Source organism: Nansenia antarctica (genome assembly GCF_963989245.1).
Source record: "Nansenia antarctica genome assembly, chromosome: 6".
Lineage (NCBI taxonomy): Eukaryota > Metazoa > Chordata > Actinopteri > Argentiniformes > Microstomatidae > Nansenia > Nansenia antarctica.
In genome coordinates, this window is record NC_137676.1 from 66,135,025 (window position 1) to 66,152,745 (window position 17,721).

General features: G+C 47.1%; 2 protein-coding genes across 2 annotated transcripts in view; both read left to right on the top strand.

Annotated features, from left to right (window-relative positions):
* Positions 1 to 17,721, top strand: part of LOC308161248 (histone H3.2) — a gene marked incomplete at its 3' end in the record, with an annotated part of 174,362 nt that overhangs the window by 47,603 nt on the left and 109,038 nt on the right. The gene's annotated exons all lie outside the window — the stretch shown is intronic.
* On the top strand, positions 552 to 17,682 carry exosc9 (exosome component 9). Its single transcript, XM_080533216.1, has 12 exons — positions 552 to 673; positions 931 to 1,025; positions 1,116 to 1,235; positions 1,332 to 1,434; positions 2,938 to 3,075; positions 3,413 to 3,495; positions 3,696 to 3,828; positions 4,111 to 4,199; positions 16,125 to 16,271; positions 16,554 to 16,699; positions 16,885 to 16,960; positions 17,122 to 17,682. Exons 1-12 carry the CDS (start codon positions 608 to 610, stop codon positions 17,186 to 17,188), a joined length of 1,263 nt encoding a protein of 420 aa, XP_080389342.1. The 5' UTR covers positions 552 to 607; the 3' UTR covers positions 17,189 to 17,682.

Here is a 17,721-nt window from a genome sequence, read left to right on the forward strand (position 1 = left end):
CTGGTAGCGGTTGAATTGCAAACCGCGCATGCGCGAACCTCCAAGTTCCTTCCCTTTCAGAATAAAAGCTCTGTTTTGATACGGCAGTGCTGTATCGTGACGTTAGAATTATAAGGTTCTATCTCCATGTTTGGTCAAAATTGAGTTTTTTTACATAATCTGATCCATTAGGTGTTTAGTAATGCCTGTGTGGTGTTATTTTTAAAATGTTGACATTTTTGAGTTAGTAATTAATAAAATACAAAGGTTCCATCTCACAAAACATAATGGAATGTAAAAACTTTGACGCTCAATATCTCTGAACTACCCTAAACGGAGATAGAACCTTATAATTCTAAGATCACGGTATATCGTACCAGATTTGTTTTACACGGATTATCAATGGATAGATTGTTAAGTTTTATTTCACTAAAAATATGCTCAATGGTGAACCTTATTCTTCATTTCGCCAAGGCGATCTGATCGTGTAGAAAACGAAGGACTTTTATTTTGATACAAACAATCCCCGATTTGCTCTTCCGGCGCAGAGTTTACGCATGTCGATGGTTCTTCAAATGTGAACGCATGTTAGTCAAGGCACATACAATACATACAATACATTGCTAAAATGAGAGATACACCGTTATCAAACTGCGAGCGCGACTTTTTACTGAAAGCTATTGAAGACAAAAAGGTAGGTAAACTTGCAAGTGGAGGGCTATAGACGTCAGCGGTTTATTTGTGTGTGTAAATTCTGCCAGAAGAAGTGACATGTTCTTGATAGTCAGTGCCTAGTGCAACTAGAATAGAATGAGTGAGAATGTCGTGGACTATTATGCTATGCACTTTACGAAGTTTACATTTTATTGAATAGTTACATAACTACAGACATAGCATTGCTTTTTAGGCTACTGTACTTTCCCGTAATCTTTCAAATGTTTATACCCTAAGCGCCTGGATGGACGACAGACGTATGACTACAGAAATTTAAAGATCTCGTTTGGGGCTGACTATGGATGCTGTTTTGTTGATCTCGGGAAGACAAAGTACGTTTTCACATCCTCCTTCCTTGAAAACTGACATGGCTACCTGTACATTCATTTGTGTAAAGTGTGTGTGTTGTTGTTAAACCTCAGGATTATGGCCCAAGTGTCCTGCGAGCTTGTGGCCCCAAAAGAGAACCGACCAAATGAAGGAATCATGTTCTTCAACATAGAACTGTCCCCGATTGCGTCACCAGCCTTTGAGCTGGGTAGGTGAGTTCCTTCCATCATCACAGCCTACCTTCATACACGCACCAAATACACACTTTTTATTTGCACTTACTAGTTTAATTGTGTTCATGTCTCCAGGCAATCAGAATTACTGGTGAAGTTGAACAGTCTGCTAGAGAGATGCCTAAGGAACTCCAAATGCATAGACACAGAGTCTTTATGTGTGGTGTTTGGGGAAAAGGTACGGCACCAAATACACACACACACACACACACACACACACACACACACACACACACACACACACACACACACACACACACACACACACACACACACACACACACACACACACACACACACACACACACACACACACACACACACACACACACACACACACACACACACACACACACACACACACACACACACACACACACACACACACACACACACACACACACACACACACACACACACACACACACACACACACACACACACACACACACACACACACACACACACACACACACACACACACACACACACACACACACACACACACACACACACACACACACACACACACACACACACACACACACACACACACACACACACACACACACACACACACACACACACACACACACACACACACACACACACACACACACACACACACACACACACACACACACACACACACACACACACACACACACACACACACACACACACACACACACACACACACACACACACACACACACACACACACACACACACACACACACACACACACACACACACACACACACACACACACACACACACACACACACACACACACACACACACACACACACACACACACACACACACACACACACACACACACACACACACACACACACACACACACACACACACACACACACACACACACACACACACACACACACACACACACACACACACACACACACACACACACACACACACACACACACACACACACACACACACACACACACACACACACACACACACACACACACACACACACACACACACACACACACACACACACACACACACACACACACACACACACACACACACACACACACACACACACACACACACACACACACACACACACACACACACACACACACACACACACACACACACACACACACACACACACACACACACACACACACACACACACACACACACACACACACACACACACACACACACACACACACACACACACACACACACACACACACACACACACACACACACACACACACACACACACACACACACACACACACACACACACACACACACACACACACACACACACACACACACACACACACACACACACACACACACACACACACACACACACACACACACACACACACACACACACACACACACACACACACACACACACACACACACACACACACACACACACACACACACACACACACACACACACACACACACACACACACACACACACACACACACACACACACACACACACACACACACACACACACACACACACACACACACACACACACACACACACACACACACACACACACACACACACACACACACACACACACACACACACACACACACACACACACACACACAGTATGGATCAATACCTGTGTGTGTATATGTAAATCTGTCCAACCAGGTGTGGGAGATTAGGGTGGACGTGCACGTGCTGAACCATGATGGTAACCTGATGGATGCGGCCAGCATTGCTGCCATCACTGCACTCTGCCACTTCAGACGCCCTGACGTCGGCATCCAAGGGGAGGAGGTCACTGTGGTGAGACTACTACTACTACTACTGACAACACTTACTACTGGCAACAGTTACTACTGACAACAGTTACTACTGGCATCTCATAGCAGTTACAACTGGCAGCATATAATGGCTTGTTGACAACATGCTCCATTGTTGCCTAACCTAGATAATCTTCAGATATAGTTCAGACTGGCTTCCTGGTTTGGTCTTTTAATAGTCCAGACAGGCCTCACGTTTGGTTGTGGGAAGAAGACCGTGTCCCTGAAATGTGTAATAGAAAATGTGTGGTGTGGGTCTATGAGATCGATATGATTTTGAGTGATCATGTGACACTGCTGTTTGTTCCTGTGCTCCACAGTACGGACCAGAGGAGAGAGACCCCATCCCTCTCAGTATCTACCACATGGCCATCTGTGTCAGCTTCGCTTTCTTCCAACAAGGGTTGGTACAATATCTCTACGGATAAAATGCAGGCCTGAGATCAGACAATTATAAATACATAAGGTCTAAAGTTCTCTCTCTCTCTCTTCCCTCTCTCCCCATCTGTCTTTTTCACTCTTCTCCATGTTCCCTATCTCTTCTCGGCCATGTCCTCCCTCTCTTTTTTCCTCCTTCCATTTCGTCTCCTCTCGACTGTGTAGAACCTACCTGTTGGTGGACCCGTGTGACAGGGAGGAGAAGGTGATGGACGGCCTGCTGATGATCGCCATGAACAAACACAGAGAAATCTGCTCCATCCAGTCCAGCGGGGGCATCATGCTGCTCAAAGAACAGGTGGAGAACCACTCAACGAGATTCTCAAAGCTTCCACCATGTTTGCTCCAAATGAGCCACTGAGATTCTCAGACCACCCGCCATTTTGGCTCTAATTGTCTTGACTTGGGTCAAATACTTATTGACTGTTGGATAGATGATTCACTTTCTTTAGACAAATGTATTTGTTGGAAGTCGCTTTGGATAAAGGAGTCTGCTAAATGCCAAAAATGTAAATGTGAAATACTTGAGCTGCAGTTGATTTACTTTTACTAATCGACTGTACTGTGTCGGTATTGACAGGTTCTGAGATGCAGCAAGATAGCCAGTGTCAAAGTGTCTGAGATCACTGAGCTCATCAACAAAGCCCTGGAAAACGACAAAAAAGTCAGGTGGGTCTGGGTTAGGGATACAGCATATACAATACTCCATAAGTATTGGAAAGAGGAAGCATTTAGTCTTCTTTTAGCTCTATACTCCCAACAGTTTGGATTTGAAATCAAACAGTTGCTGGTGACGTATTTTGCGATGGTAGTCTCATCCACATCCACTATAGTCTCCAGCCCGTTTGTGATTACTTTTTTTTTTTGTAATCAATTATTTATTGCAAAACAGTACACATGAAAAACTCACATTATTACACCAAACAAAATAAGTGTCTGTCCTGACTTTATTTTTCCCCTTATCTTACTACCCCCCCCCCACACACACTATATACACATTAGTAACCCCCCCCCCCCCCATGGCGATAACATCCCTTCCACCCCCCCCCCCCCCCCCCCCCCCATAGTTCTTCATTACACTATATTTGGTATATCATACAATCATAATAATACAACAATTACAGGTTAACTTCACATACAACACAGCCTACAAACACAGTCACTCCATCAACTCTTTTATCCTATGTATTGCAGAGGTCCATGTTTGAATTGTCCTTTCTTTAGCTCCATGTATTCTGGCTATAGATTGTTCCATGTATAGTATGTCCAGGAAAGACAGCAGCCATTGTTTACGCGTAAGAGTATGTGGAGGATTCCATCGTAATGCTAACATCTTTTTGGCTGCGGTAAGACCAGCAAATAAAACACGAAACATGGAAGCTGACAGATCCAATGATGAAGTATCATTCAAGATCAATAATCTCGGACAACAAGGTATATGGATCCCCAATAGATTAGATCAAGTGGAAGATATTAGTTTCCAAAATGCCGCTACCCCAGGCCATTCCCAGTACATGTGTAAAAAGGAGCCCACATGACCGAGTGAACACAGATCACAAATTGAGGAGGGTATGATTTTCATGAGGTGGCGTCTTCTCGGAGTGAGGTATAACCTGTGTAAGAAGTTAAAGTGAATAAGCTTATGATTAGGATTTTTAGATGTGATATCCAGATTGTCCCAAACAGTCATCCAATCGATATCCCCATCAGAAAAATCAAGGTCTCTCTCCCATACCTGGTGAACAGCAAGAGGTTTACAGGAAGCTTCTAGTAAATGAGTGTATAATTTAGAGACTAAACCCCTTGTCTGTACTCCCACATCTAACATCGTGTGAAGCTCATGGGTATATAGAGATTGTCCCCAGGGAACACCATATGCACGCATGGAAGATCTAAGTTGCAGGTAAAGAAAAAATGAGAACCCTGGTAAATTGTAGGTCATACGCAGATCATTAAACATTCTAAGACCCTCATCATTAGAAATGTCAGAAAGAACATGTATACCTTTATCACTCCATTGGGGATATGAAAAGGGAACTTTTCTGGTTAGAAGAGCGAAATTGTGGAAGATAGGAGTATGGGTGTGCCACTTTAACTGAGAGTGAGTTGCCTTCTCGACAGCCAGCCATACTGATAAAAGAGAGGACATTATAGGGCCCAGCTTAGATTTGGATTGTTTAGTAGATAGACCTGAGTACACTAAGTCCTGTAAGCGGTGAGGGGAAGCCAAATTTTCCTCTATCGCTCGCCATGAAACCGATGCATTACAATCTAACCAGGTTGATAAAGGGCGCAGAACATACGCCCAAAAATACATTTTAAAATTGGGGACAGCTAGACCTCCATCCTGTCTGCTGCGCTGTAGAGTGGATAGTTTTAAGCGAGGGCGCTTGCCTTTCCAAATACATTTTGATATAAGACACGTGCTTGTAGGGAGTGTGGATGAAGTGACCATCTATTCATGTCTGCCTCCACTCTGCTTAAGATGCCTTGGAAGTTTTTGGTTACAACTGAATACAGAGAGGGAAAGATATCTACCCCGAGGTATTTAAAAGACTTAACGACTGGAATGTGAGATGGTAGGGTAGGTTGATCAAGAGAAGTACTGAGAGACATTAATGAAGACTTGGACCAATTGATCTTGTAGCCTGACAGAGTGCCAAACTCTTCAAAAGTGTCCAACACTCTGGGAATGGATGCTGGAGCCTTATCCATATATAAAAGAATATCGTCGGCGAATAATGAAATGTGGTGTGATGTATTACAAAACTTGATAGAGGAGATAAGAGGGTGTTGCCGAATCTTTTGAGCTAATGGCTCGAGTGAGAGACAGAATAGGATTGGCGAGAGCGGACATCCCTGCCTAGAGCCCCTTGAAGTTTTAAAAGAAGGTGAAATTATATTTCCTGTAGTGACCATAGCTGAGGGGTTTGAATACAAAACTTTGATCAATTTAGTGAAGTCTGAACCTAAGCCAAATTTGTCTAGTACCAGCCACAGATAGTCCCATTCCAGCCTGTCAAAAGCTTTTTCAGCGTCTAATGATAGGGTGCACATGGAGACTTAATATCCTGAGAGACGTGGAGTACATGGAGCAATCTACGAATATTGTCCGCAGCTTGGCGAGTTTTTATGAAGCCTGTTTGGTCATGATGAACGAGTTTGGTCATATGCACGTCAAGTCTAGAGGCCAGCACCTTGGCATAAATCTTTACATCGGCATTCAATATTGATAATGCTCTGTAGCTGCTACAGAGGGTGGGGTCCTTGTTAGGTTTTAGAAGGAGAGATAGAATGGCAGAGTTGGCGTCCCTATTGAAACACCCTTTCTCAACAAAAGTAGTAATCATGTCTGACATGAATTGGCCTAACACATCCCAGAAGGTAAGGTAGAATTCAGGAGGGATGCCATCCCAACCCGGCGATTTACCCTTCTTCATCTTTTGAATAGCATTTATCAGTTCCTCCAGGGATATTGGAGTCTGCAGCTGGTCAGATTCGTCCTTATTCAGGGAGGGAAGATCTAGGCTCTGCAAAAAAGTTTTACAATTGTCCCTGTCTAGAATGACCTCGGAAGAATATAGCTTACAATAGAAGTTACGGAATTCAGAGTTAATTGCTTTGGGGTCGGAGATGGTATCATGAGAATCACTAGGCTTGATAGTTGATATGGTTGAGAATTTTTCGTCGTGTTTCAGTCTAAGGGCTAGGAGGTGGCTAGGTCTGGGGCCGTTAAAATAATAATTTTGTCTAGTCTTATGGATTAAGAATTCAGCTCGTCGTCTAAGAAGAGAGTTAAGTCCTAATTTGGTAATACGGATATTCCGGTCCCTAGTTTCAGAGAAAGATATCTGCTGCTGTTTTTCCAGTGTTGCAAGATCGGATTCCATCTCATCAATTCTGCCCAACCGAGTCTTGTTAAGGTGGGATGAAAAAGATATTGAAACGTTCCTGATACATCCTTTCAACGCATACCAAAAGATACGAGGGTCATCAACACTACCAACATTCTCAGATACAAATTTATCAAGCTCGCTCCTAAAATAAGTACAATAATCAATATTTTTCAGAAGGGTTGTATTGAAGCGCCAGCGTGATGCTTTAGTTGGTGTATTAGCTAAAGTCAATGTGACCATAATGACACAGTGATCAGAAAGTGGACAAGGAAACATTAATGCATCATGTAATTCAGAAATGGATGGAGAAATGAAAATGTAATCTATACGCGAGTATGTTTTATGTCTGTTGGAAAAGAAGCTGTATTGTTTAACCGAGGGGTTAATAACTCTGAATGTGTCCAAGAGGTTAAAGTCTGATATAAAACGTGACAGAAAGGCCGATGCTGAATTTTGGGAGTGAGAATGTTGGTCCTGAGGATGTGAGCGATCTAAGGCAGGGTCCAGGGTCGCATTCATGTCCCCACCCATGATCAAAGCATAGTCCTGCAACTCTGACATTATCACTGACAGTTGTTGGAAAAACTCTTTGTCAAAAGGGTTGGGGGCATAAACAGACAAGAACGCCAGCTTTCGCCCAGCAATAATGGTTTTGATCAGTGAGACCCGCCCATCAGCACTGCCAGACTTCTCCAGGACATTTATAGATAGGGAGCGTTTTGTTACAATAAGAGAACCACGGGATTTGGAATTATATGAAGCCGACGCTGCTATACAGTAGTGTCTGTTAGCAAAACGACGTACATCAGCTGCTTTAAGATGTGACTCCTGTACAAATGCTATATCAACCTTCTTCCTATACTGTAGAGGTAATCTAGACATGCCGCACGTTTGATCGGGCCATTTAAACCATTCACATTCCAGCTGGCTAGTTGAAGAGTTGTCATACTAGATGAGAGTTGGGCTGTGTAGAAAGAGGGGCAACAGTAGGAATTACCCACTCCCTAGAAATGAACAACAGGAGTAGACCTGTGGGTCTGGTAAACAAAGACAGTACATTGTAATGAACATCAATATAGTGAGAACAAGAAGAACTATAACACCCCCCACCCATATCGCCAAAATACCCAGAAATGCCACCAAATAACGTGTGACAAGAAAAAAATAAAATAAAATAAAGAAACATATTCCCCATATCCCCAAAAAACATTAGACACCTGACGCTGAGAACGGGGGCTATAAACACAGTCACCTAGCCCATTCCCTTAACCAAAACAGTTGCCTACATAGGCAGTATTGGGTAACTATCCCATAAAAAGAAAAAACAATATTATTCTGATAATTTATTATTCAGAATTTTCTATGATAGGCTTAATAATTGCTGTATTTTCGGTCCTTTAAATCACCATCAAGTAGGCTATATTGGCCTAATGGTAATGTTAACTCAGCAACCTAATCAGGGATTTGAAACATAAGCAATTTTAACACTACCCTTTCGTATGTCCTGACATGTGGCAGTTAGTGAAATAAAATAAAATAAAAAAGGATAACTAGCCTAATTAAATAGAAATGACCAAGAGCTCAGTGGTTTAACACCAACCATCCAACCTGTTCTATATCGTGGAGCTCCGCCCCATAGGGGAGCTCTGCTCCTATTGGTTTACCCCGCTACCTAAAGTAGCAATTGACTGAATTTTTCGATGTCCGCGCCCGCCCTGGGCTGCTATAAAAGGGGCGTCCTCCGTTACCTCATTCTCCCCAAAATTTCAGCACGGGTTTACATCTGAGACTACAAGAAGGACGACTACAAGAGACTGGAGAACCCGCCAGAGACTTCCCTTCAGCGATGGATCGTCCACCCCTGAAGCAGTTCCTCCGGAACGCCTGCTGCTGCGACTTCCTAGCAGCAGAGGACAAACACGACCTCTGCCACGTCTGCCTCGGCCCCCAACATGCCGAGGCGGCGTTGGTCGCCTCCCCCAGCTGCCTCCCCTGCTCTCTCCTTTCCGTCACGGCAAGGCAGAGGAGGATGGCCTGGTTCAAGGAGAGCATTCCCCTGGCGGACGCTATCTCGGGGATGCTATCCGACTCGGATAGCTCTGCCGATGATGCGTCCGGACAGGCCCCAGAGCGGCGTTCTGGGCAGGCACCTCCCCAAGTAGGGACGGGCCAGCCCGCTCAGCCGGCCCTGCCATCACGCCGCCCTCACCCAGCTGAGTGGTCGGTGTCGGTGTCAGGGTCAGAGAGCTCTGATGAGGGCGAGCGGCAGGTAGAGGCTCACAAGCTCCCCGCCCTCGCCCCCCCATCACTCCACCACGACTTCCAGGGCCTCCTGGAAGCTGCTGCGGGCGTGTTGGGGATTCCCCGTCCCGCCTCCCCTCCCCCAACGACTGCGTCCTTCTGGGAGAAGGACCTGGTTTACGGGAAGAGGGCGAAGCGACAGGGCCAGCCTCCTAACGCTGTCCTTCCGGGCTTAGATAAGTTCGTGGAGGACACGTGGGCAGAACCACTCGCAGGCAGGGCGCCGGTGAAGGCGTTCCTGCCCTTTACCAGAGTGGAGGGGCTCTCGGAGGGGATGACCGACGGCTCCCCGCCGCTCGAACCAGCGCTGGCGGCCTACTTGGTACCGGGGTCCAGCGCCTGGACGGTGCCTAAAAAACCTATGCTGCCCAACCAGCGTGACAGGTTCAACGCCACCCTGGTAGACAAAAGCTACGCTCTCGGTGCGCAGGCAGCGGCGGCGGCGAATAACATCGCCGTGTTTACCGCCGCCATTGCAAAAATCACCACAGACCGAACCAACGGTCTGTCTGCAGCGGAGGCGGAGCTTCTGAGCAAGCTCAGTGTCGCGACTATGTACCTGGCCCAGGGCGTCGCGGTTTGTGGGGGTCGCCTGATGGCAAACGCGGTGGTGCAGCAGCGACACATGTGGCTGTCCCTCACCACCATGACCGAGGCGGACCGGATGGCCCTACTAAATGCTCCAATAGAGAGAGAAGGGCTATTCGGTCCCGCCATGGACACCATGACAAAGCGCCTGGCCGCGATGGAGGAGGCCAAGAAGCACCTGGCCAGACACCTCCCCCTCCAGCGACCCTCCACCTCTTCTTCTTCCACCGTGGTGACGACTAGGCCGTCAACGGCTGCGAAACGGAGGGTTCGGCGTAATGCGGCACTGGCTCCACCTCTACCGACGGAGCCATACCCCACTCGGCCTCCCCAGCCCCCGCCGCCGACCACTGAGAGGGCCCGCTACGGCCCCCCACGGCAGCGTGACCCCCCCACAGCGTGGCGTGGGGGTAAACGCAAGAGGAATGCGTGACTGGCGGGGGGGTCGGTAATGACCCCACCACCGGTTTTCTCTTCATGGCTGCTGTAAGTATGAGGTATTTATGAGGTATAAAGAGGCAAAAGAGGGAAAATCCCCACCTTACTTTTTCAGTAAAAGGGAATTTTCCATGTTATCTGCCAGAGCGGAGACCGACCTGCCTTGTCAGAGTGTGGTCGAATCGCTACCGGTTAGAAACAAAGCAGAGACTGGCCCAGCTTACCAGCGTGTGGTCAGCTCTCTGCCTAGCGGACTTAAGCCTGATTTATACTCCTGCGTCGAATTTACGCGCGGCTACGCCGTAGCCCACGCGAGGGCTCTCCAAGTTTATAGTTCTACGTTGGTCCGCGGACCGCGTCGCGTTCGTCGGTGTACTCATAGCGGCATAATGGCGATCAAAAAACATATTTTTGTTGTAAAGAAAATGTCTATAATGCATTGAAATGACAGTAAACTAAGATAATAAGATGGTTATCATACATTTTCAAATCTTTATTAATAAGTAATTACAGAAAAGGTAAATGACATTTCTGTCATGACTTCCGCATTTACGAGAGAGTCGGAATGTGACACTACCAAGCGGACCAATCACAGTTCTTATAGATAACTTTACATTAATTATGTCTATCATAAATATAATTTAAACCCAACGAACAGCCATGGGGCTCCCTGTAACTAATCATTTATTTCTAAATAAACAGGATTGTACATCTCGTAAATGTGAATCGCGCCATAAGGAATGCACAGCACGGCTATGGCTCCGTTGGAACGGTGTACACAAAGCGGCATAATAGCGATCTTTTTGTTGTTATGCTTGTTGTAAATAAAAGTTCTATGATTCATTGAAATGACATTAAACTAAGATAATACGATGGTTATCATAATTTTTCAAATCTTTATTAATGAGTAATTACAGAAAAGGTAAATGACATTTCTGTCATGGCTTCCGCATTTTGGTCTACGAGAGAGTCGGAATCATGTGCTACCAAGCGGACCAATCACAGAGCTTACGGTTGCGTAGAAACTGACGCGTTCTTAAATTTTTGGAGATGTGCACGTCAACCTACGCCGTAGGCATTGTTGGGCCCACGCGGGACTACGCAAGGCTACGGCGTTGATTTTACGCAGAAGTCTAAATCGGCCTTTACCCCTATCACGACACAAACGAGGTTTAACACCCCTGTCTGTAGCCGTATAGAGGGAACGTCATTTACATCAAAAACCCCTCCATGTCTATCAGGACCTGGCCCAGCTCATGAGCGTGCGACCGGTTCTTTGATTATCAGGCATAATAAACCTAAGTCAATAAAGGGCATTGTTACACAAAACAAACACTCTTTACAGACGGCAGCCCATCCCTTTCGAAATGACCCCACCTTGGGCTGTGCCACCTCCTCGGTGGGCAGCGGCTGGGGTCATACAGAAATTCAAACTTTTTCTGTCAACTGCACCACAACAGACGGCCCAGCCGCTGTCGTTGCGTTATGCAGAATGGCTAGAAGGGGCAGGTGTTCTGTCGGGCTGGCTAGACAGGACATTGAGGAGGGGATATGCACTACAGTTCATTCAGCCTCCTCCGCCCTTCAGGGGCGTGAGAGAGACTGTTTTATCCTGCCCGATAAAAACGTGTGCGCTCCAGGAGGAGATTACGAATCTCCTAACAAAGGGCGCAGTGACAATGGTTCCAAGGGACCAGTGGGACATGGGGTGGTACTCCCCGTATTTCCTTGTCCCAAAGAAATCGGGAGGTATGGGACCCATACTAGATTTAAGGGTCCTCAACGAGAGAGTGGCGAAACGCCCCTTTCGTATGTTGACGATGAGGCGCCTCCTGTCTTGTATACAGAAGGGCGACTACGGAATCAGCATAGACCTGAAGGATGCATATTTTCATGTGCCAATCACAGAGAGGCACAGGAAATTTCTACGTTTTGCCTTCCAAGGGAAGGTTTACGAGTACACTCGCCTGCCCTTCGGGTACGCGCTTGCTCCTCGAACTTTCTCCAAATGCGTACAGACAGCGCTCGAACCACTGAGGCGAAACGGGATACGCATCTTAGCATATCTCGACGACCTACTGGTCTTGGCCCAATGCCCAAATCGAGCCATTCGGGACGCAACCTCACTGGTGCAGCACCTCACTCAGTTGGGTTTAGCTGTCAACTGGACAAAGAGTGCTCCGTGGCCGGCTCAACAGTTTTCCTATCTAGGCATTCAGTTGGATACTGCCAAGATGAGGGCCAGTTTGTCAGCACCACGGAGAGCGACACTGACGTCAGCTCTCCGGGTGTGTCAAGTGACAAATACAATCACCGCTCTATCAATGATGTCCTTACTAGGACTGATGTCTGCAGCCCATGTAGTGGTCCCCTTAGGCCTATTACACATGCGCAGACTGCAGAGGTGGTTCGCACGACTGCGACTGGATCCAGTGAGACACCGTCGCAAGTTGATTGTAATACCGAGATCGGTCAAAACCGACCTGAGCTACTGGAGAGACCCGCGCGCGGAGTCGCCATGGGCAGACCGGCATCCCACTACCCAGTCTTCACGGACGCGTCGCTGACTGGGTGAGGAGGAGTGTGTCAGGCAGGTTCGGTGGCAGGAAGATGGGGACCGCTGGAGACGCGTCACATCAACCTGCTGGAACTCGAGGCGGTCAAGTTATCGCTACTTCATTTTGCCCTGGTGTTAAAGGATCTGGACGTGTTAGTCAGATCCGACAACAGGACAACAGTAGCATACATCAATCGACAAGGGGGAGTACGCTCAGCGTCACTTCATCGCCTAGCGACAGATGTATGGCTGTGGGCTGTCACACACCTGAGTTCGCTAAAAGCTCTCCACATTCCTGGTCTGCTCAACGAAGGAGCAGATCTGTTATCACGGGGAGGCCCGAGGGACGACGACTGGAGGTTAGCACCCTCCATTGTGTCTCTGATTTGGGCACGGTTCGGGCAAGCAGAAGTGGATCTGTTTGCGTCATGGACGAATGCGCAGTGTCTCCTTTGGTTCTCCCTGCGCGAACAGGACAACCCGCCATTGGGACTCGATACATTCGCACACCCGTGGCCGAGGGTCCTGTTATACGCGTTCCCACCCCTGATATCTATCCTCCCACTGTTGGCACGAGTGAGATCAGAGAGGCTAGAGTTAATTCTTGTAGCCCCAGACCGCCCCGGAGCCCCGTGGTTTCCGGAACTGATGGAGATGTTGGTAGAGGGCCCATGGCCCATACCTCATCGACAAGATGCACTCTCTCAAGCCAGAGGCTTGGTGAGGGGGCCACCTGTGATGGGGGGCCACCTCATGGCCTGGTTACTGAGACGGACTTGTTAGAACGCAGGGGTCTGACAGACGCGGTCATTCAGACCATTCAAAGTGCGCGCGCGCAATCCACTGCAAAGGGATATGCGGCACGCTGGCGAGTGTTTACACAGTGGTGTGAGGGACAGTACGTTGACCCAGTCTGCTGTCGGGTCGAAACGTTCTTGTGCTTCTTACAGTCGTTGTTTGACAAGGGATTGGCGGCGGGAACTATTAAAGTTTACGCGGCTGCCATCTCAGCTTGCCATGAGGGTTTTTGCGACAACGACACTGTTCAGTCATTCGCTGGTTAAGCGTTTTTTGACTGGAGTGTGTAGGCTTAGACGCCCTCATAGGACACTAATGCCAAAATGGGACCTGTCGATTGTGCTAGAGGCTCTGTGCGTGCCCCCATTCGAACCCATTGACACTGTGTCGTTGCGTTTATTGTCTCAAGACGAGTCTACTCCTCGCCTTGACTACGGCTAAGCGAGTGAGTGATTTATGCGCTCTCTCGACACGGGCAGATTGTTTGATCATATCTGGTGACGAAACAAAAGCTGTATTACGCCCTAACCCGGCTTTAATCCCTAAGGTTAATCGTGGGTTTAGAGTTCAGAGCTGTGAACTGAGCGCCTTTTTTCCTCCTCCTCACAACGGAGAGAGGGAGAGGCGTTTACAATGTCTGTCCGGTGCGCGCGTTGGCACAATATGTGAAGCGCACAGCAGGACTGAGATCTTCTCCCCGGCTTCTGATCTGCTATGGCGGACAGAAAGCCGGGACACCACTCTCGAAGCAGAGGCTGTCCCATTGGATTTGCGAGGCGATTAGCCTCGCATACGAATCAAAGGGGCAGCCCGTGCCGACTGGCATTCGAGCTCATTCCACCAGGGGCATGGCCACATCAGTGGCCATTCTCAGGGGAGTGGGAGTGGAGGAGATATGTGAGGCGGCGTCTTGGTCGTCGCCATCACCTTTTGTACGATATTACTTGAAGGATATTTCTTCCTCATCTTTTTCTCATTCTGTCCTCAGTTTTGCTGATGACTGATGTAGTGGGGAAGGCACTTGGATTACCCTGGTCATGGGGATTCTATTCAAGTGCTGTCAGGAATAAATACGGATGTGCCTGGGGAGGGGACCCTCCTCCAGGACGTGATCCGTTAGATCAACAACCCTACGTGCTCACGTAAGGGCTAGATCAGTGGAGCAGACTCGGTGTGGGTTAGGCCAACATTTAAGGTTGTCTTGAACCAACATCAGTGGTCAGCTCCGGGTGCCGCTGAGATTTTGTTCTGACTAATAGAGTCTCAGTGGGGGTACATTTGGCCTCGCTCGCTCCGCCTAAACCAATAGGAGCAGAGCTCCCCTATGGGGCGGAGCTCCACGATATATAGAACGATAGTTACGGAGGTATACTCCAGTTCTATGAGTGGAGCGGAGCCCCATAGGGCTGCTGGCCCACTTCGACTTGTTCAAACCCGGCTGTATTGTATGTTTGGGAGAATGAGGTAACGGAGGACGCCCCTTTTATAGCACCCCAGGGCGGGCGCGGACATCGAAAATTTCAGTCAATTGCTACTTTAGGTAGCGGGGTAAACCAATAGGAGCAGAGCTCCCCTATGGGGCTCCGCTCCACTCATATAACTGGAGTATACCTCCGTAACTATCGTACTCCTGCGTGTGCGAGAACGATCACCAAATTGCGTTCAGTCCCCAGCCTCCAATGGCTTCTGGGTGGATGTCTTGGACTTTCTTGTGTGCGGCATTTTGAGCTATCAGTTGTTAAATAACATTTACTGTATCAGAATTATTAAATAAAAGTTTACTATGAGTAGTTTCAAAAGAAATAAGGGAAATAGGGCAGGAGCGAGCGCGCTAAGCAGCCATCTCTTCTGCAGGTCACGTGACTTCCCCGTTTGTGATTACTGAGCTCACCAGCTTTTCACATGTTGACTGAGTAAAACTGATGTGGTGCACTGTATCTACTGCAGTGTTATATGCTACTGTGTGAGATGTATTTGACTCCAAGTTTTATTTTAATTTTATTTCTGTAATTCCAGGAAGCAGGGGGGTAAGTTCGGCTTTGCAGAGTCCATGCCTCAAGAGCGAATCACAGTGCTCAAAACGGTCGCGGCACCAGTGGAGATGACGGACATCACTGAGAAGGCCAATGACATCGTCAAGAGAGCCGAGGCCCCACCCCAAACGTATCCTTCTCAGATACAACTTTTTTCTATTTCCATTGCTGCTCGATCACCATACGCGAATCACTCTACAGAGCTAAACCGAGCTGAGCTAGTTAAGTGTCGTAAATGTAAAAAAAGAAAACTATATCTGAATGTAACAGAGGTGATAAGTCTTCCAAGCGGGAGACCCAGATTCGAACCCGACTTCAGTCACACGGGTATTCAGTCAGCACGGTATGGTTCTGGTCAGCCCTATCTCTGGTCCGTGAGCTTGATGTGGGTCCTTAACTGACCGTGTCCCAGGGTGCCCTCGCCAGTGGTGCCCGCCCCGGGAACAGGCCAGGTGGGCGAAGGCCTACAGAACTCTTGGGGCCTAGAGGAGGAAGATGAGGACGAGGAAGAGGACGAGAGGAGCTGTGTGGAGTTGATTGAGCGGGTGGAGAAGAGAGGTAATTAGGGAGGGAGACAGAGCAGAGGCAATGTCTGTTATATTATTATTATTATATTATTATGTCTCGAGTTTGGCCATTCTGCCTCAAAACAAGAAAGCTGCTGTTTAATGTGGAGATAATGTGCAGAAAGAAGAGTGAAAATAACTACATTTCATGTCTGTCTGATTGTTTTCCGCACGTAGATGTCGTGGTCATATCAGACAGTGAGGAGGAGGAAGTTGTCATATTGAACCAGGAAGTACCAGAGGCAACTCCAAAGTAAGTGACCCTAGTGGGGGATAGGATTACTCAAAGACGCTAACAAAAATACAGCGTCACTTTTTTGTACAAAATAATACATTATACACGTAATACATACAAGTTGAGTTTGTAATTGAAACACCTTTTTAAAACACTTAACATTACTTTTTCTCTCTTAGAGGTCCAAGCTCCAGCTCTCAAAAGCTGGGGTCAGCTGTGTCCAAGAAGAAGACGAAAAAGAAGTGAAATTCCTTTACCTTGCAATTATATGCACAACTTCCATTCTCGCCCCATCGCCCAAGACCCAACATGCCCATGGTGACAGCCATTCATGGCCCCTCATAGAATTGAAAGAACCGGATAACTATGTAAAATAAACACTTGTTTAATATGTCAATAGTATTAAAAAACGAAGGGAATACGTGTGACCAGCAACACAATGTTTGTTAAAATGTGTTTATGCTTAAGGGTTTGGCTACGGTAAAGGTCAGTTTTAGGTTTTTACGTAGTTGAGCTGTCAGTGCGATGTTGGTCAGAAAAGTCCAGACACCTCCACGGCTTTTGTGCCTTCTCCTCATCCTTTAAGATTATGTCTCTGAATAATCAGATTAGGCCTACTGCTTTTTCAATATAATGTGTTTTTTGTATCAGTCATGCAGTTTCTGGTAATGCTTCATGATATTGCAGTCAGCATGCATTAAATAAATGTATGTTCCCTCGTATTGTCAGTGTGGCAATAAACTGGCACAAAACCAGAGAATCTCACTCACAAGGCCAAA

Coding starts and splice junctions, on each gene's coding strand:
- exosc9 (XM_080533216.1), top strand. CDS start 608: ATGAGAGATACACCGTTATCAAACTGCGAGCGCGACTTTTTACTGAAA. Junction 1,026..1,115: donor GTTGATCTCGGGAAGACAAA/GTACGTTTTCAC, acceptor GTTAAACCTCAG/GATTATGGCCCAAGTGTCCT. Junction 16,700..16,884: donor TGAGCGGGTGGAGAAGAGAG/GTAATTAGGGAG, acceptor TTCCGCACGTAG/ATGTCGTGGTCATATCAGAC.